Below are 25,730 nucleotides of genomic sequence, written 5' to 3' on the forward strand. Positions count from 1 at the left end.
GGGGGGGGAAGAGAGAGGAGGGGGGGAAGAGAGAGGAGGGGGGGAAAGAGAGAGGAGGGGGGGAAAGAGAGAGGAGGGGGGAAAGAGAGAGGAGGGGGGGAAAGAGAGAGGAGGGGGGAAAGAGAGAGGTGGGGGGGAAAGAGAGAGGTGGGGGGGAAAGAGAGAGGTGGGGGGGAAAGAGAGAGAGGTGGGGGGAAGAGAGCGAGGTGGGGGGAAAGAGAGCGAGGTGGGGGGAAAGAGAGCGAGGTGGGGGGAAAGAGAGCGAGGTGGGGGGAAAGAGAGCGAGGTGGGGGGAAAGAGAGCGAGGTGGGGGGAAAGAGAGCGAGGTGGGGGGAAAGAGAGCGAGGTGGGGGGAAAGAGAGCGAGGTGGGGGGAAAGAGAGAGAGGTGGGGGAAAAGAGAGAGAGGTGGGGGAAAAGAGAGAGAGGTGGGGGAAAGAGAGAGGGGGAAGGGGAAAGAGAGAGGGGGAAGGGGAAAGAGAGAGGGGGGAAGGGGAAAGAGAGAGGGGGGAAGGGGAAAGAGAGTGGGGGGAAGGGGAAAGAGAGAGGGGGAAGGGGAAAGAGAGATGGGGAAGGGGAAAGAGAGAGAGGGGAAGGGGAAAGAGAGATGGGGAAGGTGAAAGAGAGATGGGGGGAAGGGGAAAGAGAGAGGGGGGGAAGGGGAAAGAGAGAGGGGGGAAGGGGAAAGAGAGTGGGGGAAAGGGGAAAGAGAGAGGGGGAAAGGGGAAAGAGAGAGGGGGAAGGGGAAAGAGAGGGGGGAAGGGGAAAGAGAGGGGGGAAGGGGAAAGAGAGAGGGGGGAAAGGGAGAGGGGGGAAAGGGAGAGGAGATGGAGAGAGCGCCCAGAGAGAGGGGAAGGGAGAGAGGAAAGGTGAATGTGGGAGGGAGTGGAGTGTGAGATGGAGGAAAGAGAGAGAAAGGAGGGAGAGAGAGAAAGGAGGGAGACAGAGAACCAGTCGGGTATTCGAGATTGAGAGAGATATAGAGACACACAGCTCAATCGAGACTGACACAATCAGGATTCACCCACTCTCTATCAGATCAATCTGCTCCTGATCAACTCCAGATTCCAATATCCCCAATTACTCCAGATTATCCCATTCCACTGTAACTCCAGAGTCCCCTGATCCTCCATTAGTCCAGATGCCCTAATCCCCCTTCACTATGGATTCCTTTCTCCCCAGGACTCCAGCATCGAAATTCCTTCACTTTGGATTCCAAATCTGTCCCTTTACTCCCGAAACCTCCCTCCCTCCCTCTTCTGTAGATTTCACCACTGCCCCTTTACTCTGGGTTCACCCACCTCGGCTTTTACCCCAGACTCCCCCTTTACTCGAGATTCCTACTCATTCCCACTTTACACTGATTCCTCCTTCTCATCTGCAATACTCCAGATCCCCCGATCAGCTTCACTCACCCTTTATTCCATATCTACACCACTCCACCTTTACTCCGCATCCCCCATCACAACAGCTTTACTCCGGATACAGGTTCCATTCCTTTATTCCGGATCCCCTTCTACTCAATCTTTATTCTGGATCTCTCTTCATTCTGAAGTGCCTCCACTCCCTTCAGTGCGCATCTCCCCTCGCTTGCCATTCAATCTGCTTCTGCCTTCTCTATGGATCCCTTCACTCTATATCCCCATTGATTCCAGATCGCCCTAATTCCCCTTTACTCCAGATCTCCCCTCACTTTCCCTTCACTCCAGATCCCCCCTCACTCCGGATCCTTCCCTCACTCCGGATCCTCCCTCACTCTCCCCCTCACTCCGGATCCTCCCTCACGCCCCCTTTACTCCAGATCCCCCCCCTCACTCTCCCCTTTACTCCAGATCCCCCCCTCACTCTCCCCTTTACTCCAGATCCCCCCCTCACTCTCCCCTTTACTTCGGATCCCCCCTCACTCTCCCTTCACTCCGGATTCTCCCTCACGCCCCCTTTACTCCAGATTCCCCCTCACTCTCCCCTTTACTCCAGATCCCCCTCACTCTCCCCTTTACTCTGGATTCCCCCTCACTCTCCCCTTTACTCCAGATCCCCACTCACTCTCCCCCTTTACTCTGGATTCCCCCTCACTCTCCCCTTTACTCCAGATCCCCCCTCACTCTCCGCCATTACTCCGGATCCCCCCCTCACTCGGATTCCCACTCACTCTCCCCCGTTACTCCGGATTCCCCCTCACTCTCCCCTTTACTCCAGATCCCCACTCACTCTCCCCCTTTACTCCAGATTCCCCCTCACTCTCCCCTTTACTCCAGATCCCCCCTCACTCTCCCCTTTACTCTGGATCCCCCTCACTCTCCCCTTTACTCTGGATTCCCCCTCACTCCAGATCCCCCCCTCACTCTCCCCTTTACTCCGGATTCCCCCTCACTCTCCCCTTTACTCCAGATCCCCCCTCACTCTCCGCCATTACTCCGGATCCCCCCTCACTCTCCCCTTTACTCCAGATCCCCCCTCACTCTCCGCCATTACTCTGGATCCCCCATTACTCGGATCCCCCCCTCACTCTCCCCCTTTACTCCAGATCCCCCCTCACTCTCCCCCATTACTCGGATCCCCCCTCACTCTCCCCTTTACTCCGGATCCCCCCTCACTCTCCCCCATTACTCGGATCCCCCCTCACTCTCCCCTTTACTCCAGATCCCTCCCTCACTCTCCCCTTTACTCCGGATCCCCCCTCACTCTCCCCTTTACTCCGGATCCCCCCTCACTCTCCCCTTTACTCCGGATCCCCCCCTCACTCTCCCCCTTTACTCCGGATTCCCCCTCGCTCTCCCCCTTTACTCCGGATCCCCCCTCACTCTCCCCTTTACTCCGGATCCCCCCTCACTCTCCCCTTTACTCCGGATCCTCCCTCACTCCGGGTCACTCACCGATCACCGCCAGGTTGAGGAAGACGAAGGCGCCGCCAAGCGGGAGCAGGTCGGGCCGGGAGAGAGCGAGGAGGCGGCGGCCGATGACCCGGGCAGCCGAGGGCCGGGGCGGGGAGCCGGGGGGCGGCGGGAGGCCGGGCCGCGGGACCAGGGTCTCCAGGGCCCCTAGGGCCAGCGCCGAGGCGGTGTGTGCGAGCAGGAGGAGCGGGCGGGACAGGCCGAGGCCCGGGCCCGGCTCCAGCCCCAGCGCCGGGCGGACGCGGGCCCAGAGCGGCGGCAGCAGGCAGGCGCAGGCCGTGTAGCGGAGCAGCAGGGCCGGGCGGGGGCCGAGCGCTGCTCCCAGCCCCAGGGCCCCCAGCACCGCCAGGACCAGCACCAGGCCGGCCGGCTCCCAGGCCGGGGGCAGCAGCGGGCCGAGCAGCAGGTGGGCGAGGGCCGGGCTCAGGGCCAGAGCGAGGGCCCGGGGGGCCATAGCGACCCGGGGTCAGGGGGTCAGAGCCCGAGGTCAGGGGGTCAGGGCCCGGCTCCTGCACCGGGCGGTGCTGAGTGTCGGGGGGCGGGGGACAGACTCTGAGCCCGGGCTCCCCGGGGTGGATCGCTCTCACACAGCGGCCGGATTCCCGCTGCTCTCTCTCTCTCTCTCGCCCCACTCCCGGTTATCCTGCACCTGTCCGGGGGTTTCCTGACTAACATGGCGCGGAAAGCCCCGGCTCAGCCCGCTTTCACTTTCACTGATCATTCGCTCTCCGAGCCCAGGCCCCGGGCCCCGGGCCCTCTCTCCATCATGTGTTGCTGGGCAGATTGTACCGGGGCAGGTGGCTGATCATCATCATCGGCGGTCCCTCGAAGTCAGGGTGACTTGCTTCCATCAGTTCACAAGTGTTCCAGATCCTGGATTAATATTCCCGATCCCGAGCTACATGTTGAAGGGTGGAAGACGCCTGTGTGTGGATTTTTTTAACATGTGGCTGTTGCACCACACGGGCTTGACAGAGCTAGGTCTTGGTCCAGTGGCAAGGATTGCCTAAGACGACTGGAGACCAACTCTGCAGCACGGACCTACTGCGTACACATATCGCAGTGTGGGCTGGCCCGTGCTGCCCCCTGGACCCAAACTCGCGCCTCTCCTGGGCCTCCATCTAAAAACTCTTGGCGCTCTTTCGCCGCTCCTGCTGTGCCTGCCCGCATTGCAGTCAGTGACCCAGCTTCGCGGCTGTCCTCCTCCTGCTGCACCTTCACAGGCCTAGAGTGAGACAGCTGAGGGAGAGAGAGAGACCCGGGACCCCCCGGGGACAGAGAGAGACCCATGACACCCCCCCGGGAGAGAGAGACCAGTGCCCCTCCCCCACCCCCCGGGGAGAGAGAGACCCGTGCCCCTCGCAACCCCCCTGCCCCGCCAGGGAGAGAGAGAGAGAGAGAGACCCCTGCCCCCCCCTCCTCCCCCGGGGGAGAGAGAGAGAGAGACCTGTGCCCCCCTCCCCCGGAAAGAGAGAGACCTGTGCCCTTCCCACCCCCGGGGAGAGAGAGAGAGACCCGTCCCCGCCCCCCCCTCGCGGAGAGAGAGAGAGACCCGTCCCCGCCCTCCCCCGCGGAGAGAGAGAGAGAGAGACCCGTCCCCGCCCACCCGGGGAGAGAGAGACCTGTGCCCTTCCCACCCCTGGGGAGAGAGAGAGAGGCCCGTCTCCGCCCCCCCGGGGAGAGAGAGAGAGACCCGTCCCCGCCCCCCCGGGGAGAGAGAGACCTGTGCCCTTCCCACCCCTGGGGAGAAAGAGAGAGAGAGAGACCTGTGCCCTTCCCACCCCCGGGGAGAGAGAGAGAGGCCCGTCTCCGCCCCCCCGGGGAGAGAGAGAGAGACCCGTCCCCGCCCCCCCGGGGAGAGAGAGACCTGTGCCCTTCCCACCCCTGGGGAGAGAGAGAGAGAGAGACCTGTGCCCTTCCCACCCCCGAGGAGAGAGAGAGAGACCCGTCTCCACCCCCCCGGGGAGAGAGAGAGAGACCCGTCCCCCGCCCCCCGGGGAGAGAGAGACCTGTGCCCTTCCCACCCCTGGGGAGAGAGAGAGAGAGAGACCTGTGCCCTTCCCACCCCCGGGGAGAGAGAGAGAGAGAGAGAGAGACCCGTCTCCGCCCCCCCGGGGAGAGAGAGAGAGAGACCTGTCCCCGCCCCCCTCGGGGAGAGAGAGACCTGTGCCCTTCCCACCCCCGGGGAGAGAGAGATCGACCCGTCCCCGCCCCCCCCCCCCCGGGGAGAGAGAGAGACCTGTGGCCCCCCCCGGAGAGAGAGAGACATGGGAACCCCTCCCTCAGGGAGAGAGCGACCCAGGACCCCCCCCCCCTGCCCCCGGAGAGAGCGAGAGAGACCCGAGGCGCAGCCTCTCAGAGGGAGAAAAGCCTGGGACCCCCCCTGGGAGAGAGAGAGACATGGGATTCACCCCCCCCCCCCGGGGAGAGTGAGAGACCCGGGATCCTCAATGAGTTCATGGCTGAACATGCAACTTCAGTACCCCATTCCTGCTTTCTCGCCATACCCCTTGATCCCCATAGTAGTAAGGACTACATCTAACTCCTTTTTGAATATATTTAGTGAATTGGCCTCAACAACTTTCTGTGGTAGAGAATTCCACAGGTTCACCACTCTCTGGGTGAAGAAGTCTCTCCTCATCTCGGTCCTAAATGGCTTACCCCTTATCCTTAGGCAGTGACCCCAGGTTCTGGACTTCCCCAACATTGGGAACATTCTTCCTGCATCTAACCTGTCTAAACCCGTCAGAATTGTAAACGTTTCTATGAGATCCGCTCTCATTCTTCTGAACTCCAGTGAATACAAGCCCAGTTGATCCAGTCTTTCTTGATATGTCAGTCCCACCATCCCGGGAATCAGTCTGGCGAACCTTCGCTGCACTCCCTCAATAGCAAGAATGTCCTTCCTCAAGTTAGGAGACCAAAACTGTACACAATACTCCAGGTGTGGCCTCACCAAGGCCCTGTACAATTGTAGTAACACCTCCCTGCCCCTGTACTCAAATCCCCTCGATATGAAGGCCAACATGCCATTTGCTTTCTTAACCGCCTGTTGTACCTGCATGCCAACCTTCAATGACTGATGTACCATGACACCCAGGTCTCGTTGCACCTCCCCTTTTCCTAATCTGTCACCATTCAGATAATAGTCTGTCTCTCTGTTTTTACCACCAAAGTGGATAACCTCACATTTATCCACATTATACTTCATCTGCCATGCATTTGCCCACTCACCTAACCTATCCAAGTCACTCTGCAGCCCCATAGCATCCTCATCGCAGCTCACACTGCCACCCAACTTAGTGTCATCCGCAAATTTGGAGATACTACATTTAATCCCCTCGTCTAAATTATTAATGTACAATGTAAACAGCTGGGGCCCCAGCACAGAACCTTGCGGTACCCGACTAGTCACTGCCTGCCATTCTGAAAAGTACCCATTTACTCCTACTCTTTGCTTCCTGTCTGCCAATCAGTTCTTAATCCACGTCAGCACACTACCCCCAATCCCATGTGCTTTAACTTTGCACATTAATCTCTTGTGTGGGCCCTTGTCGAAAGCCTTCTGAAAGTCCAATTACACCACATCAACTGGTTCTCCCTTGTCCACTCTACTGGAAACATCCTCAAAAAATTCCAGAATTGTCAAACATGATTTCCCTTTCACAAATCCATGCTGACTTGGACCTATCAGGTCACCTCTTTCCAAATGCGCTGCTATGACATCGTTAATAATTGATTCCATCATTTTACCCACTACCGATGTCAGACTGACCGGTCTATAATTCCCTGTTTTCTCTCTCCCTCCTTTTTTAAAAAGGGGTTACATTGGCTACCCTCCACTCCATAGGAACTGATCCAGAGACCAAAGAGGAATTCTACTCCAGTCTTGAACAATCCCTGTCCCGAGTTCCAATGGGCGACAAGCTGGTCCACCGTGGCGACTGTAACACCAGAGTTGGAAAGGACACTGACCTCTGGGGAGGTGTGATTGGCAGAGAGGGGATAGGGAAAACCAACTCCAACCCTGATGAAATGCTTAGAACATGGCTTTGTCATAACCAATACTTTGTTCCGTCAGAGAGACAAGTACAAGGCCTCATGGCAACACCCTCGCTTCAAGCACTGGCATCTTCTAGACTACGTTATCGTCCGAGCAATCGAACGCAAGGACATCCGCATCAACTGCGCCAGGACAGGTGCTGATGACTGCTGGACGGACCACTGCCTAATCCGCTCGGTGATGTCCATCAATGTAGCCCCAAAACAGCGGCGGCAACAGAAACAATGCTGCAGAAAAATCAATGCTGGAGCACTCAAAGACCCTGCTAAGAAAGCCCTATTCAGCCAGCGCTCACAACCAACTTGATGACTCCCGGTGATCCAGAGATGCAGAGTGTCCACAGCACCTGGTCTGCCCTCAAGTAGCACCTGTGAAGAAACGCTTGGTCACTCAACCAAGAAACATCAAGACTGGTTCGACGAGAATGACCAGGAGATCCAGGAGCTAATAAGCCACAAGCACAAGGTTTTCTTGAACTGAAAATAGCAACACAACTCGAGAGCAAGAAAGCAGCTCTATAAGACATCTGAAGGCCGAGGTCCAACATAAAACTCGCGACCTAAAGAACAGATGGTGGGTGGAGAAAGCACAGGAGATCCAGCAACTAGCCGACAACCACGATGTACGTGGATTCTTTAACGCAATCAAGACCACTGACGGCCCAAGAATCCAAGGTCCTACCCCACTGAAGAAACACTTTGAAGATCTCCTTAACCGAGACTCTGTCTTCAATATGAGTGTCTTCAACTCCATCCCGCAGCATGCTACCCGCCATTAACTCAGCACAACCCTGCCCGGCATGAAGTAGAGAAAGCCATCCGACCAGTGAAGAACAACGTGGCCTCAGGAGCAGATGGAATCCCCGCCGAAGCACTAAAGCATGACGGAGAAGTACTATTGGCATGAATCCATCAACTAATTTCTCTTATTTGGAAGGAGGAGAGCATACCAGGGGATCTCAGAGACGCTGTAATCATGACCAGCTTCAAGAAAGGTGACAAGTCCGATTACGGTAATTACAGAGGAGCTTCCCTGCTGTCTGCCACAGGGAAGGTCATCGCAAGAATCCTCCTCAGTCGCCTTCTCTCTGTGCCTGAAGAGCTCCTCCCCGAGTCGCAATGTGGATTCCGCCCACTAAGGGGCACAATGGACATGATGTTCACCACGCGGCAAATCCAAGAGAAATGCAGGGAACAGCACCAACCCCTGTACATGGCCTTCTTTGACCTCACAAAGGCCTTCAACACTGTCAACCATGAGGGATTATGGAGTGCACTCCTCAAATTCAGGCAGTCCTCAAAAGTTTGTCACCATCCTTCGCCTGCTCCACGATGACCTGCAAGCCGTGATCCTGACCAGTGGATCCACCTCAGACCCAATTCACGTATCGACTGGGGTCAAATAAGGCTGTGTCATCGCACCAACGGTCTTCTCGATCTTCCTTGCTGCAGTGCTCCATCTCACCCTCAATAAGCTCCCCGCTGGAGTGGAGCTAATCTACAGAACAAACGGGAAATTGTTCAACCTCCGTTGCCTCCAGTCCAGATCCAAGGTCGTCCTAGCTTCCACCATTGAATTACAGCATCCAGACGACGCTTGTGTCTGCACATACTCGGAAGCCAAACTCCAAACCATGTCAACACCTTCACTGAAGCATGCGAGAGTATGGGCCTTACACTAAGTATCCGTAAGACAAAGGTCCTCTACCAACCTGCCCCCGCCACACAGTACTGCCCCACAATTATCAAAATCCATGACGAGGTGCCGAACACCTTGAGTCTCTTTGCCGGGAGCAAGCAGAAGCCAAGTGTAAACAACGGAAGGAGCATGTGGCAACCCAAGCACCCCACCTACCCATTCCTTCAACCACCGTCTGCCCCACCTGTGACAGAGACTGTAGATCCCGCATTGGACTTCATCAGTCACCTGAGAACTCATATTAGTGTGGAAGCAAGTCATCCCCGACTCCGAGGGACTGCTTAAGAAGAAATAAGACACTACATCATACGCACTGCCCTCATCGATCCTCCTGGTTACCTCCTCGAAAAGTTCAATCAAGTTAGTCAGACACGACCTTCCCTTAACAAATCCATGCTAACTGTCCTTGATTAATCCATGTCTTTCCAAATGAAGATTTATCCTGTCCTTCAGGATTTTTTCCAATAATTTTCCCACCACCAAGGTTAGGCTGACTGCCTTGTAATTACTCGGTCTACCCCTTTCTTCATTTTTAAACAAAGGTACAATATTAGCAGTCCTCAGGTCCTCTGGCACCGCACCTGTAGCCAGAGAGGATTGGAAAATGTGGTCAGAGCCTCTACTATTTCCTCTTTTGCTTCTCATTACAGCCTGGAATACATTTCAGCTGGGCCTGGGGATTTGTCCACTTTCAAAACTGCTAAGCCCCTTAATACTGCAGAAACTCTAGAGGAGTATGGAAAGTACAGGGGTGAAATTAAAAAGGAAATTAGGAAAGCAAAGAGAGAGCATATAAAAATGCTGGCAAGTAAAATCAAGAAAAACCCAAAGCAGCTCTATAAATACATTAAGAGCAAGATGATAACTAAATAAAGAGTAGGGTCTATTAGAGACTAAGGCTGTATTTTAGGCTTTTCTGTTTTCGGGGCGAAAACTGGGGCGGGAAAGTTACTAGCCGGGAATAGGCTGCACTCTGGTAAGGAATTTTCGTCATCTGGGCCCTGCATCAGGGGGCGCAGCACGAAGGAGGCATTGTACAACTATCGAGGCGCAAAAATGGGAAACTCAAGTCAAAGTGCCGGGCCATGTGAGCTCTGAGAGAGGCCTTGGGGGGTGGGGAGGGGGAAAACCTTAAAAAACACACAAAAACATTCCCAAAACATTGCCCACGCCACCACAACACAAATCGTTAAAAAAAATTAAAAGAACAAACACTCGCACTTACCTTTACAGCACGTTACCTTCCTCACCTCCGCCAGCATGGCTGGACTGCTGAGTAACTGAACACTGCAGTCATCAGCGAACATCCCCACTTCTGACCTTATAATGGAGGGAAGGTCATTGATGAAGCAGCTGGAGATGGTTGGGCCCAAGACACTGCCCTGAGGAACTCCTGCAGCGATGTCCTGGGGCTGGAATGATTGACCTCCAACAACCACAACCATCTTCCTTTGTGCCAGGTATGACTCCAGCCAGTGGAGAGTTTTCCCCCTGATTCCCATTGACTTCAGTTTTACCAGGGCTCCTTGATGCCACATTCTGTCAAATGCTGTCTTGATGTCAAGGGCAGTCACTCTCACCTCACCTCACCTCTGGAATTCAGCTCTTTTGTCCATGTTTGGACCAAGGCTGTAATGAGGTCTGGAGCCGAGTGGCCCTGGCAGGACCCAAACTGAGCATTGGTGAGCAGGTTATTGGTGAGTTAATGCCGCTTGGTAGCACTGTCGACGACACCTTCCATCACTTTGCTGATAATTGAGATTAGACTGACGGGATGGTAATTGGCCAGATTGGATTTGTCCTGCGTTTTCTGGACAGGACATACCTGGGCAGGCTTCCACATTGTCGGATAGATGCCAGTGTTGTAGCTGTACTGAAACAGCTTGGTTAGAGTCGCGGCTAGTTCTGGAGCACGACAACCGGGATGTTGTCGGGGCCCATAGCCTTTGCTTTATCCAGTGCGCCCAGCTGTTTCTTGATATCACGTGGAGTGAATCAAATTGGCTGAAGACTGGCTTCTGTGATGGTGGGGACCTCAGGTGGAGGCCGATATGGATCATCCACTTGGCTCTTCTGGCTGAAGATGGTTGCAAACACTTCAGCCTTATCTTTTGCACTCAACACACTGGATTCCACCATCATTCAGGATGTGGATGGTTATGGAGCCTCCTCCCCCCATTAGTTGTTTAATTTTCCACCACCATTCATGACTGGATATGGCAGGACTGCAGAGCTTTGATCTGATCCTTTCATTGTGGGATCGCCTAGCTCGTGTTATAGCATAGAGGTTACAGATTGTGGTGGAATACAATTCTGGTGCTGCTGATGGCCCACAGCGATTCGTGGATGCTCAGTTTTGAGCTGCTAGATCTGTTCTGAATCTATCCCATTTAACATGGTGGTAGCGCCACACAACAAATGGAGGGTGCTTTCAGCGTGAAGATGGGGTTTTGTCTCCACAAGGACTGTGCGGTGGTCACTGCTGCCAATACTGTCATGAACAGATGCATCTACGACAGGTAGGTTGGTGAGGACGAGGTCAAGTAGGATTTTCCCTCGTGTTGGTTCACCCACCACCTGCTGCAGGCCCAGTCTGACAGCTGTGCCCTTCAGGACTCGGCCAGTTCGGTCAGTAGTGGTGTTACCGAACCATTCTTGGTAATAGACATTGAAGTCCCCCACCCAGAGTACATTCTGTGCCCTTGCTACTCTCACTTTGTCTTCCAAGAGATGTTCAACGTGGAGGAGTATTGATTCATCAGCTGAGGGAGGGCGGTAGGTGGTAATTAGCAGGAGGTTTCCTTGCCAATGCTTGACCTGAAACCATGAGACTTCATGGGGTCCGAAGTCAATGTTCAGGATTCCCAGGGCCACTCCCTCCCGACTATACCACTGTGCCACTCCTGGTGGGTCTGTCCTGCCGCTTGGACAGGACATACCCAGGCATGATGATGGAGGAGTCTGGGACGTTGGCTGAAAGGTATGATTCTGTGAGTATGACTGTCAGGCTGTTGCTGGACTAGCCTGTGGGACAGCTCTCCCAATATTGGAACGAGTCCCCAGACATTAGTGAGGAGGACTTTACAGGGTCGACTGGACTGGGAGTGCTGTTGTCATGTCCGTAGTCGTTGCCGATGTCGATATCGGGTGGTCTGCCGGTTTTATTCTTGTTACTGTTTCATGTCACGGTTTGTTACAACTGAGTGGCTTGTTCGGTCATTTCAGAGGGCAGTTAAGAGTCAACCACATTGCTGTGGATCTGGAGTCACATATAGGCCAGACCAGGTAAGGACGGTAAATTTCCTTCCCTAAAGGACATTTCTGACTGGCACCATGACAGGCAAAGTTTACACAATTGTCAGTCCTGGCAAACAATCCATCAGTGACCAGCCGTAAGCAGAGCTGAGGCAAAGAACTAAATCACAGATCGCAACGTGGAGTGGGAAGTTGAGAACTTGGTGAGAGTGAGAATTTGGTGCTGAGGGAGAAGGAGGTGCTCCTTTTTACCTTTAATACTTGTAGTGGTTTGTATAAGCTTGAGGTAGCAAGTATTTAAAATTATGTTCAGTGTTTTAGCTCTTAGTGCAAGTTAGTGTATTAAAAAAACCCATAATAGACACAAAAATAGTTACCTATGAATAAATATAGACTAAAAAGAAAGGACTATGATAATTAAACTGGGTTTAAAAAGTGAGATTTTCCAGTAGTGTCCAATCGGGATAAATGGCATTCCAGTCTTCATGGAAGTGGACACGGGAGCGAGCCAGCCAGTGATGAGCCAGGATGCCTTTGAGAGGCTATGGAACGAAAGTTGACCCGAGCTGGTTCCAGTACAGGAAAAGTTGCGCACCTACACCAAGGAGCTGACCCCAGTCCTTGGTAATGCGGATGTAAGTGTAATCCATAATGGCGTGGTGCACAAGTTACCTCTGTGGATTGTTGCAGGTGATGGTCCAACGCTACTCAGAAGAAGGTGGATGGGGAAGATCCAGTGGAAATGGGAAGACCTCTTCACTCCAGCAATCGATGTCCCCTGTGCTCAGAGGCAGAGCAAAACCTCACCTTCGCTTGGGCCAGGCACCAGAGAACAGACCAGCGCAGCGCCTGAGGCACAGACCGTCCATCATGACTGCGTGGCAATGATCCAACCGGAATGACCCAAAAGTACCTTCCCGGCTCCAGTGGCAGGACTCCTGGGGAAGAAGATCGAATTCACAGGCACTCTTCCAACTTTTGTGGCAGAATTGCGGGAGAGAAGGAACAAGGCTGTCGACCTCGAGGACAGAGGCAAGATGGCGTCCCTGCTGCAGCGAGGTGCAGCGTGGCTGAAAAAAAAGGTGATCGCTGCCATATCACGAGGTGCAACGGTGAGGGACCAGCACGTGGTGTCTAACAAAGGATTTGATTGGGGTAAAGCCAGCAGGGTTCTCTTAAAGGAGACCTGCAACCAACTGAACTTAAAGTGACATTGTATGCATGGCAATCAATGTAACGAATCAATTAAGATGGTGAACAAAATGTTGCGAGATGTCGGTACAGTCTTAATGTAAAGAACAAAATGTTGTTGCGAGATGTCGGGAATAGAGTGTTCTCTAAAGTAGCAAGCGAGCGAATTCGGGAGGATAAAGGCATTGATCCTGATACCTTGCCCCAGGTCTACCCCATACTGCAGGCACCCGATGGCACTATTCACCATGGACCTGGAAACGAAAACGGTGTCAATTCGCGCAGTCGGCCACCGTTGCCCACCACCCGGGTAGAGACGGCACAGCCCCCAGACCCAGTCGCTACCTCGGCCATGTCCGGGAGCGAAAGGTCAGTGAGTTCCCCAAACGGGACCAGGAACAGCCAGGTTCCCAACACCGTTAGAGAGCAGGCAGAAGATTCTGCAGCCCTCAAAGGAGGACAGGGAGGCCACACACATCTGTGGCTCTGCCCACCACTAGGCAACGGCAAAGGCCCTGAGTCCTGGCACGGTGAGTGAACCAAGCCCACCCCGCTAGCAGGGGGCACAGCACCGCTATCAGACAACTAGAACCCCGTCCGGTTGCTCTGGAACCTGTGTCCTTGACTACCTGTACTGCTACCTCAGTACTTACCATGATTGAACCATGAATGCAATCTACCCAATCCTGGCGCACGACCGCAAAGCGTAACGAATGTAAGTCACTGAACCAAGGTGTCACGATACAAACTGTAACTTCCTTTCTTTGTACTTGCACTGTGACGGATCCTGTAATGTAATGGGCCTGCTGCATGATCTCACTGGGGGTGGGGGGGAAACTGGATGTATGTAGCCATGAACACACACATGGATCACACCCAGAACCCATTGGAATATCCACTGCATCATCTAACCATCCAAACCGGGAACCACTACCCAACGTTGTGGCAAAAGGACTTGGGGCTGAACAGGGAGAGAGCCAAGCCAAAGCACAGCCAAAGTGCAAGGGTATTGGCACTTAAGTCTGAGGAAAGCTAAGCCAGAGCATATAGTGCAAAGGTAATCGGCACAAAGGACTTGGGGGAGAGTGATATTATATATGCAGACTATAGATATATGCTTTATGTAGTCACTGTAAAGATGGAGACATGTTACTTGATGTACTATCAATAAAGTTTACACTGTACATATACTATGCTGGCACCACTAGAGGGTGCAACTGGTGGAGACCGGGGTTTCCTGCCCCTGTGGCAAAGGCTGTCCACCAGTGGGCACTGCGGTGGGAGACCTGAGGGTCACCTGCATAGGTGTGCAGGGCCCAGTATAAAAGGCTGCCCACCATGCTTGTGCCTTACTCTGGAGTTACGAATAAAGGACCAAGGTCACTACAGTTTGAGTACAACACATTGCCTCATGGAGTCATTCATAAGTGCATGACAGACACACCAGTTGCTGAGTCTGTATAAGTGTTTGGTGCTTTCTAGACTTCTTTAAAGTTGCCTACGGTCTACAAGGAATGGTATGACATGTGCTCAAGGACTTGGTACTGACTTGCAAGGGGTCTGCTCACACCAGTTGCTCCCAGACATGGGTGCAGTAGTTTGTATCCCACTTGGCCTACAGCATGACAGGGGGGATGAGCAGAGGCAACACAGAGCAGGACAAGCTGCCAGAAGAGGCAGGGGGAGGAGAGAAGGGGAACATCCCCACTGCTGATGTTTTGATGGAGGAAAGGTCATTGATGAAGCAAACTGAAGATGGTAATGCCCTGAGGAACTCCTGTTGCGATGTTCTGGGGCTGTGATGATTGACCTCCAACAACCACTGTACTGGTTATGATTCCAGCCAGTGGAGAGTTTTCCCCCTACATAAGAACATAAGAAATAGGAGCAGGAGTAGGCCATTTGGCCCCTTGAGCCTGCTATGCCATTTAATAAGATCATGGCTGATCTGATCATGGACTCAGCTCCACTTTCCTGCTCACTTCCCATAACCCTTTATTCCCTTATCGCTCAAAAATATGTCGATCTCCGGCTTAAATATATTCAATGACCAAGCCTCCACAACTCTTTGGGGCAGAGAATTCCATAGATTTCCAACCCTCTGAGAGAAGAAATTCCTCATCATCTCAGTTTTAAATGGGCGGCCCCTTATTCTGAGACTATGTCCCCTAATTTTAGTTTTGCCTATGAGTAGAAATATCCTCTCTGCATCCACCTTGTCGAACCCCCTCATTATCTTCTATGTTTCGATAAGATCACCTCTCATTCTTCTGAACTCCAATGAATATAGGCTCAACCTATCTTCATAAGTCAACCCCCTCATCTCCGGAATCCATCGAGTGAACCTTCTCTGACCAGTCTCCAATGCAAGTATATCCTTCCTTAAATACGGAGACCAAAACTGTAGGTGTGGCCTCACCAATACCCTGTACAGTTGTAGCAGGACTTCTCTGCTTTTATACTCCATCCCCCTTGCAATAAAGGCCAACATTCCATTTGCCTTCCTGATTACTTGCTGTACCTGCATATTAACTTTTTGTGTTTCATCCACAAGGACCCACAGGTCGCTCTGTACTGCAATACTTTTCAATTTTTCTCCATTTAAATTATAATTTGCTTTTCTATTTTTTTCTGCCAAAGTGGATAACCTCACATTTTCCCACGTTATACTCCATCTGCCAAATTTTTGCCCACTCACTTAACTATCTATAACATAGAAACATAGAAACATAGAAAATAGGTGCAGGAGTAGGCCATTCGGCCCTTCGAGCCTGCACCGCCATTCAATGAGTTCATGGCTGAACATGCAATCTCAGTACCCCATTCCTGCTTTCTCGCCATACCCCTTGATCCCCCTAGCAGTAAGGACTATATCTAACTCCTTTTTGAATATATTTAGTGAATTGGCCTCAACAACTTTCTGTGGTAGAGAATTCCACAGGTTCACCACTCTCTGGGTGAAGAAGTTTCTCCTCATCTCAGTCCTAAATGGCTTACCGCTTATCCTTAGACTGTGACCCCTGGTTCTGGACTTCCCCAACATTGGGAACATTCTTCCTGCATCTAATCTGTCTAAACCCGTCAGAATTTTAAACGTTTCTATGAGATCCCCTCTCATTCTTCTGAACTCTTGTGAATACAAGCTCAGTTGATCCAGTCTTTCTTGATTTGTCAGTCCCGCCATCCCGGGAATCAGTCTGGTGAACCTTCGCTGCACTCCCTCAATAGCAAGAATGTCCTTCCTCAAGCTAGGAGACCAAAACTGTACACAATACTCCAGGTGTGGCCTCACCAAGGCCCTGTACAACTGTAGCAACACCTCCCTGCCCCTGTACTCAAATCCCCTCGCTATGAAGGCCAATATGCCATTTGCTTTCTTGACCACCTGCTGTCCCTGCATGCCAACCTTCAATGACTGATGTACCATGACACCCAGGTCTCGTTGCACCTCCCCTTTTCCTAATCTGTCACCATTCAGATAATAGTCTGTCTCTCTGTTTTTACCACCAAAGTGGATAACCTCACATTTATCCACATTATACTTCATCTGCCATGCATTTGCCCACTCACCTAACCTATCCAAGTCACTCTGCAGCCTCATAGCATCCTCCTCGCAGCTCACACTGAAGATAACCCTTTGAAGATTTCTTGTGTCCTCCTCACAATTTGCTTTCCTACCCATCTTTGTACCATCAGCAAACATGGCTACATTACACTTGGTCCCTTCATCCAAGTCATTAATATCCAGGGAATTTTTGGTAGATTACAACCAATGCATCTATTATCTCTGCAGCCACTTCTTTTAAGACCCTAGGATCCAAGCCATCAGGTCCAGGAGACTTGTCCGCCTTTAGTCCCATTATTTTACCGAGTACTACTTCTTTAGTGATAATGATTATATTAAGTTCCTCCCACCCTATAGCCCCTTGATTATCCACTATTGGGATGTTTTAGTGTCTTCTACCATGAAGACCAATACAAACTATTTGTTCAAAGTCTCTGCCATTTCTCTGTTCCCCATTATTAATTCCTCAGTCTCACCCTCTAAAGGACCAACATTTACTTTAGCCACTCTTTCCCTTTTAATGTACCTGTAGAAACTCTTACTATCTGTTTTTATATTTTGTGCAAGTTTGTTTTCATAATCTATCTTCCCCCCACCCCTATTATTTTTTTAGTCGTTCTTTGCTGGCTTTTAAAAGTTTCCCAATCCTCTGGCCTCCCACTAGTCTTGGCTATTTTGTATGCTTTTGTTTTCAATTTGATACTATCCTTTATTTCCTTAGTTAGCCACGGATGGTGATCCCTTCTCTTAAAGTCTTTCCTTCCCATTGGAATATATTTTCATTGAGAGTTATGAAATATCTTCGTAAATGCCTGCCTCTGCTCATCAACTGTCCCACACTTTAATCTATTTTCCCAGTCCACATTAGCCTACTCTGCCTTCATACATTTGTAGTTTTCTTTGTTTAAGCTTAGGACACTGGTTTGAGATCCAACTTTCTCGCCTTCCAGCTGAATTTGAAATTCAGTCATGCTATGATCACTCATTCCTAGAGGATCCTTTATTAAATGCTGTCTCATCACACAGTACCAGATCTAAGATAGCTTGCTCCCTGGTTGGTTCTGCAACATACTGTTCAATGAAACTATCCTGGATACTGTTGTGTATCTGTAAAGCATGCACTCCCATGGAGCGCATCCCCTAAAGTCCCAAGGGATCCCAGCATCCCTTGGGAGCACTGTATATAAGCCTGTTCCTCACTCTGGAGTGTCTTAATAAAGACTGAGGTCACTGTTACTTTAACCTCCCTGTGTGCAGTCTCATCTGTGTTAGGAACACAATAGCCTTCTGCAATGTGACTGTGGTATCCGCCGACAGTAACTTATGAAGAAGGCCCTCATGGCCGATTCCAATGACAAAAATGTCCCGCAGCACTTTGTTGAGGTGGTTGCCGAACTCGCACGGTGCCGCCAGCCTCCTGAGGTCTGCGGTGTATTTCACGATTTCCTGGCCTTCGGGCCGTCGGTGGGTGTAGAACCGGTGTCTGGCTGTGAGGTTGCTCTCCTTGGGCTTGAGTTACTCATGGATCAGAGTTATGAGCTCCTTGTATGTCTTGATCGTTGTCTTCACTGGTGCCAGCAAGTCCCTGATGAGGCCACAGACGGTGGGCCCACAACTGGTTAGCAGGATAGCTCTGGGCTTATCAGCCAGTGTGGCCGGGCCGTCTCCTGCCAAGTCATTTGCTGTGAAGAAATGTTCAAGCCTCTCCACAAAGGCATCCCAATCATCACCATCGGCGAATTGCTGCAAAGTACCAAGGGTAGCCATTTTCGCGTGAAGGTTCGTAATCTCATCGCCAATTGTTGTGTCCTTAGATGATCTAATAATGACTCCACGAGGCAATGTATTGTACTTGAACTGTAGTGACCTTAGTCCTTTAATTGTTAACTCCAGAGTGAGGATTACACCTGGTGGCCTGCCTTTTAATCTAGGCCAGGCGCACCTGTACAGGTAACCTACAAGTCTCCCACTGCTGTGCCCTCTGGTGGCACGCATTGAGATAGTACCAACAGTAGCCATGTAGGATACATGACACCCTCAGTCTCTCGTTCTCTCCCCATAGTCTCTATCTCCTCCCCCAGTCTCTCATTCTCTCCCCCAGTCTCTCATTCTCTCCCTCCAGTCTCTCTCTCCCAATCTCTCTCCCTCACCCCCCAATCTCTCGCCCCCCCCAGTCTCTCGTTCTCTCCCCCCAGTCTCTTGTTCTCTCCCTCCAGTTTCTCTCTCCCAATCTCTCTCTCTCTCACCCCCAATCTCTCTCCCCGCAGTCTCTCATTCTCTCCCAATCTCTCTCTCTCTCACCCCCAATCTCTCTCCCCCCAGTCTCTCATTCTCCACCCCCAGTCTCTCCCTCCCAATCTCTCTCCCTCACCCGCCCAATCTCTCTCTCCCTGCCCCCAGTGTCGCTCTCTGCCTCCCCCCCCAGCCTCTCTCTCTCCCTCCCCCCCAGTCTCTCTCTCTCCCTCCCCCCCACCAGTCTCTCTCTCTCTCCCTCCCTCCCAGCCTCTCACTGTCCCTCACCCCCAGTCTCTCTCTCTCCCTCCCCCCAGTCTCTCTCTCTCCCTCCCCCAGTTTTTCACTCCCCCTCTCACCCCCCTAGTTTTTCCCTCCCCCACATCCTCCCCTCTTCCCTCCCCCCCCAGGCTCTCTCTCTCTCTCTCCCCCCACCCCCCTCCAATCTCCCTCTCTCCCTCTCTCCCTCTCTCCCTCCCCCATCTCTTGCTTTCCCTCCCAGTCCCTTCCACCAGTCTCTCGTTCTCTCTCTCGCTCTCCCCCCAGTCTCTCTCTCCCCGTCTCTCTTTCTCTCACCCAGTCTCTTTCTCCCCTCAATCTCTCTCTCTCTCTCTCTCGCCCCATTCGCTCTCTCTTCCCCACCCCACCCCCCGTCTCTCTCTCTCTCTCTCTTCCCCCAACCCCCACCTCCCCAGTCTCTGTCTCTCTCTTTCTCCCCCCCCCCCGGTTTCCTTGCCCCCAATCTCTCTCCCTGCCCCCAGTTTCTCGATCTCCCCCCCCCCCCCAGTCTCTTGCTCTTTCCCTCCCCTGCCCGCAGTCTCTCTCTCCCTTCACATCCACCAGTCTCTTACTCTCCCCCTTCCCCCATCTCTCTCTCTCCTTCTCCCCAGTCTCTCGTTCTTTCCCTGCCCCCAATCTCTCTTTCCCTCTTTCTCCCCCCCAGTTTCCTTGCCCCAATCTCTCTCTCTCCCTCCCGCCAGTCTCTCCCCCCCGTCTCTCTCTCCCTCTTTCTCCCCCCCAGTTTCCTTGCCCCAATCTCTCTCCCTGCCCCCAGTCTTTCGATCTCCCGCCCCCCCCCAGTCTATCGCTCTTTCCCTCCCCTGCCCCCTCTCTCCCTTCACAGCCACCAGCCTCTTACTCTCCCCCTTCCCACCAATCTCTCTCTCTCCCTTCCCCGCAATCTCTCTTTCTCTCTCCCCCAATCTCTCTCTCTTCCCCCTCAGTCTCTCTCCCCCCTCCCCCCTGTTTTTCGCTCCCTCTTCCCCCCACCCTGGTCTCTTTCTCCCCCCCCACCCCCAGTTTCTCTCTCTCCCCCCCCCAATCTCTCTCCCCCACCCTGATCTCTTTCCCGCATCCCCAATCTCTCACCCTCTCCCTCCCACCAGTCTCTCATTCCATCTCTCTCCCTGCACCCCAGTCTCTCTCTCCCTCCCTCCCAGTCACTCGCTCTCTCCCCAGCACCCCCCCAGTCTCTCTCTCTCTCTCTCCCCCATCTCTCTCTCCCCCATCTCTCTATCTCCCCCCATCTCTCTCTGCCCCCCAGTCTCTTCCTCTCTCCCCCTTTCCAACTCTCTTCACCCCCATCTCTCTCTCTTCTTCCCCCCAGTCTCTCGTTCTTGCCCTGCCCCCAATCTCTCTCTCCCCCCCTCCCCCCGTCTCTCTCTCCCTCTCACCAGTCTCTTGTTCTCTCTCTCGCTCTCCGCCCAGTATCTCTTCCCCACCCCAGTCTCTCTCTCTCTTCCCCCCTCCCTATCTCTCACTCTCCCTCCCCCCAGTCACTCTCTCCCTCTCACCAGTATCTCGTTCTCTCTCTCACTTTCTCCCCCCAGTCTCTTTCCCTCACTCTGCAATCTCTCTCTCCCTCTCCCTCACCCCCAGTCTCTCCTTACCCCAGTCTCTCTCTCACTTCTCCCTTCCCCAGTTTTTCCTTTACCCTCTTTCCCCCGCCCGTTTTTCTCCCCCCCAGTCACTCTTTCCCCACCTCTTCTCCCCACCAGTTTCTCGTTCTCTCTCCTCCCGTTCTCTCCCTGCCACCAGTCTCTCTCTCTCCCTGCCCACAGTTTCTCTCCCTCCCCAGTCTCTCGCTCTTTCCCTCCACCCCCCAGTCTCTCTCTCTCACTCCCCACCAGTTTTTCATTCTCCCCCAGTCTCTCTCTCGCTCTCCCCCCGCAGTCTCTGTCCCCCGCCCCCACCCCAGTCTCTCTCTCGCCACCGCCCCCAGTCTCTCTCCACCCTCAGTCTCTCGCTCTCCCCTGGTCTCTTTCTCCTCCCATCCCCAGTCTCTCTAACCCTCACCCCAAATCTCTCTCTCCCCATCTTTCGTTCTCTCTCCTCCCAATCTCTCGCTGTCCCTCCACTCCTCCCAATCTCTCCCTCCCCCCAGTCGCACTCTCCCAATCTCTCCCCCTCACCCCCCCAGTCTCTCTCTTTGTCTCCCAAACACCCCGATCTCTCTCTTTCTCACCTCCCCCAGTCTCTCTCTTTCTCTGCCCCCCAGTCTCTCGCTCTCTCCTCCCAGTCTCTACCCCACCCCCCAGTGTCTCTCCCTCACTCCCCAATCTCCCTCTCCCTATCCCTCACCCCCAGTCTCTCCTTCCCCCAGTCTCTTTCTTACTTCTCCCCCCCATTTTTCCCTCCCCATCTCCCCCCCCATTTTTCTCCCCCCCCAGTCTCTCTTCTCCCCCCCAGTCTCTCTTCTCCCCCCTAGTCTCTCTTCCCCACCCCCCTCGTCTCGCTCTCCCCACCAGTTTCTCGTTCTCTCTCCCCCCGTTCTCTCCCTGCCCCCAGTCTCTCTGCCCCCAGTCTCTCTCGCCCGAATCTCTCTCTCCCTGCCCCCAGGCTCTCTTGTCCCAATCTCTCTCTCTCCCTGACTCCAGTCTCTCTTTCCCTCCACAGTCTCTCACTCTTTCCCTCCCCCCATCTCTCTTTCTCCCCCTCCCCCGTCTCTCTTTCTCCCCCTCCCCCGTCTCTCTCTCCCCTATCCTCCCAGTCTCTCTTGCGCTCTCCCCCCTCATTCTCGCTCTCCCCCCCCCGAGTCTCTCTCTCCCCCCCCCCCCCAGTCTCTCTCCCTCCCCCCGCCAATCTCTCCCTCCTCAGTCTCTCTTTCCCCCAGTCTCTTTCTCCCCCCACTCCCGGTTTCTCTCTCCCTCCCCCCCAATCTCTCTCTCCCCATCTTTTGTTCTCTCCCCCCCAATCTCTCACTCTCCTTCAATCCCCCCCCCAATCTTTCCCTCTCCCTCCACCACTCCCCAATCTCTCGCTACCCCCAGTCACTCGCTCCCTCCCACTAGTCTCGCTCTCTCTCTCCCCCCAGTCTCTCTCCCTCACCCCCCAATCTTTCTTTTTCTCTCCCTCACCCCCCAATCTCTCTCTTTCTCTCCGCCCCCACCCCCGCCATCCTAGTCTCTCTCTTTCTCTGCCCCCCAGACTCTCGGTCTCTCCCTCCCCCATCTCTCACTCTCTCCCCCCGGTATGCTCATAACAAAGGATGAAACTGAGTACTGTGTACAATGAGCAAGTGTGACCTTAGCTCCTTTAATAATACACCAGAGTGCAGGTACCTCGTGGGTGACCTGCTTATATACTATGCTCCCAAGGGATGCTGGGATCCCTTGGGATTCCAATAGTTAGGCCCTCTGGTGGTAGTGTAATACAGGTTACAAGGGGTTAAATACATAACATCACTCCCCCGTAAATCACTTATTTACAAGGTGAGACGAACTGGGGCTTTTCACTCCCTTTTCGATCATCACGGTATAAATGCGGGTGTGGGGGAGTTAGTCAGTTCTTCACTGGGTTGTTGGGCAGTCGGCCTTGCCGGTCTGCTGGGGAAGGTGAGTTCGGCTTCGTGATCAACCATGATGTCAGTTGCCACTTGTGTGTGTGTTGGAAGGTCAAAGTTGGTGGTGTCTTCTTCGGGTTGTTCATAGCTGTTGGTGAACCGCAATTTGATTTGGTCCAAATGTTTTCTGTACGTTTGTCCATTGGCCAATTTGACCTGAAACACCCTATTCCCCTCTTTGGCTGTGACCATGCCAGTGAGCCATTTGGGACCATGTCCATAATTGAGTACAAACACAGGGTCATTGACCTCAATATCGCGTGACAAATTTGCGCGGTCATGGTACACACTTTGTTGAAGCCGCTTGCCCTCCACGTGATCATGGAGATCAGGGTGGACAAGAGAGCCTTGTTTTGAGTGCCCTTTACTTGAGCAGCTCGGCTGGGGGAACCCTGGTGAGTGAGTGGGGTCTGGTGCGGTAGCTGAGCAGGACCCGGGACAGGCGGGTCTGCAGCGAGCCTTCCGACACACGTTTCAAGCTTTGCTTGATGGTCTAAACTGCCCGTTTTGCCTGGCCGTTGGATGCGGGCTTGAACGGGGCAGATGTGCGGTGTCTGAACCCATGCAGATCATGAATTCCTTGAACTCAGCACTGGTGAAGCACGGCCCATTGTCACTGTCTAGGACATCAGGCAGGCCATGCGTGGCAAACATGGTTCGTAGGCTTTCAATAGTGGCCGTGGACGTGCTTACAGACATTATTGCACATTTAATCCATTTTGAGTAAGAGATCACGACAACCAAAAACATTTTGCCTAGAAATGTGCCCGCGTAGTCCACGTGGATCCTCGACCATGGTGTGGAGAGCCACGACCACAAACTTAGCGGTGCCTCTCTGGGTGCATTGATCAGCTGAGAGCAAGTGTTGCACTGGCGCACGCATGACTCTAAATCTGAGTCGATGCCGGGCCACCACACATGGGATCTGGCTATGGCTTTCATCATTACAATGCCTGGTTGGGTGCTGTGCAGTTCACAAATGAATGTATCTCTGCCTTTCTTGGGCAAGACCACGCAATTGCCCCACAACAGACAGTCCGTCTGCAGGGACATTTCGTCTTTGCGCCTGTGGAATGGTTTAATCGCTTCCTGCATCTCCGCTGGGACACTGGACCAGCTCCCATGGAGGACACAGTTTTTTACCAAGGACAGGAAAGGATCCTGGCTGGTCCATGTCCTGATCTGGCGGGCCGTAACGGGGGACTTTTCGTTTTCAAATGCCTCCATGAACAAGTCCGCTGGCTGTGCCATTTCCTCCCCGATGGTGAGCAATGGCAGCCGACTGAGAGCATCAGCGCAGTTCTTTGTGCCCGGTCTGTGGCGGATTACATAGTTGTATGCTGACAGTGTGAGCGCCCATCTTTGGATACGGGCAGAGGCTTTGCTCTCAGAGAACAGTGATATGAGCAGCTTGTGGTCAGTTTCAAACTCAAACTTGAGGCCAAATAAGTACTGGTGCATTTTCTTTACCCCGTAAATGCTAGCCAGAGCCTCTTTTTCAATCATGCTGTAGGCCCTTTCGGCCTTGGACAAACTCCTGGACACATAGGCGACTGGTTGCAAGATCCCCGATTCGTTAGCCTGTTGTAACACACACCCGACCCCGTATGACGACGCATCGCAAGCTAGCACTAATCCTTTACAAGGGTTATACAGGACAAGCAGTTTGTTTGAACACAACAGATTTCTGGCTTTCTTAAAGGCAGCCTCTTGTGAATTTCCCCATACCCAGCCTTCTCCCTTGCGCATGTAGAGCTTCTAGCAGGGTGCTTAACCCAGGTAGGAAATTACCGAAATAGTTAAGGAGTCCCAGGAACGACCGCAGCTCCGTCACGTTCTGTGGTCTTGGCACGTCCTTGATGGCCTCCGTCTTAGCGTCAGTGTTTCTGATGCCATCTACTGCGATGCTTCTCCCCAAGAACTCGACCTCTGGCTTCGAGTGTTTCAATCTGAGCCCCACACCATCCAATCGACTAAGAACCTCTTCCAGATTCTTCAAGTGTTCAATGGTGTCCCGACCTGTAACCAGTATGTCAATCCTGGAAAACCACGGTGCGAGGAACCGACTTTAGCAGGCTCTCCATGTTCCGTTGGAAGATTGTCGCGGCTGACCGAATCCCGAACGGGCACCTGTTATAGATGAACAGACCTTTGTGCGTGTCGATGCAGGTGAGGCCTTTCGAAGACTTTCGAACAATCAAACAGAGCCTTAAATGAGTCATAGAAGGCTCACTCCAACCCCGCCTGTCCTGAGTACTGCTCAGCTACTGCACGAGACCCCACTCCTTCACAGGGGTGCCCCCGGCTGAACTACTCATGAAAAGGACACTTAAAACCAGACTCTCGCTGGTTCACCCCAACCTGCATGATCAGGTAGAGAGCAGGCGGCAGCAACAAAATGTAAACAATGGTCGCGCCTCTGTGTCACGGGAAATTGATCTGAATGACCCTGTGTATGTGCTAAACTATGGACATGGTCCCAAGTAGATTGCGGGCACGGTGATAGCTAAAGAAGGGAATAGGGTGTTTGTAGTCAAACTAGACAATGGACAAATTTGCAGAAAGCACCTGGACCAAACGAGGCTGTGGTTCACAGACTGCCCTGAACAACCCACAGCAGACACCACCTTTTTCGAGCCCACAACACACACCCAAAGGATCAACGACACCACCCTGGACCAGGAAATCGAACCCATCACGCCCAACAGCCCAGCAAGGCCAGGCTCACCCAGCAGCCCTGCAGGGCCAACAACATGCCAGCCCAGCGAGGGCACAGCCAACACACCAGAACAGACATTTGTACCGAGGCAGTCCACCAGGGCAAGAAAGGCTCCCGACCGCCTCACCTTGTAAATAGTTTTCACTTTGACTTTGGGGGGGGAGTGATGTTGTGTATTTGTAAAGCATGCACTCCCATGTTCCGCCACCAGGGAGCGCATCCCCTGAAGTCCCAAGGGATCCCAGCATCCCTTGTGAGCACTGTATATAAGCCG

The 25,730-nt window shown here is 53.2% G+C and overlaps 1 protein-coding gene across 2 annotated transcripts in view; it reads right to left on the minus strand.

Annotated features, from left to right (window-relative positions):
* LOC139229854 (antigen peptide transporter 2-like) overlaps positions 1-3,921 on the minus strand; it is a 49,560-nt gene extending 45,639 nt beyond the window's left edge. Inside the window, exon 1 of one of the 2 annotated variants that reach the window (XM_070861476.1) lies at positions 2,875-3,921. In XM_070861476.1, the coding sequence (XP_070717577.1) occupies positions 2,875-3,346 (472 nt within the window). In that variant the 5' untranslated portion in view covers positions 3,347-3,921. The remainder of the gene's footprint in view (positions 1-2,874) is intronic. The other variant, XM_070861475.1, reaches the window with a different exon arrangement.
* Between the last annotated feature and the right edge of the window lie 21,809 nt (positions 3,922-25,730).

This window comes from Pristiophorus japonicus, chromosome 19 (assembly GCF_044704955.1).
Source record: "Pristiophorus japonicus isolate sPriJap1 chromosome 19, sPriJap1.hap1, whole genome shotgun sequence".
Classification (NCBI taxonomy): domain Eukaryota; kingdom Metazoa; phylum Chordata; class Chondrichthyes; family Pristiophoridae; genus Pristiophorus; species Pristiophorus japonicus.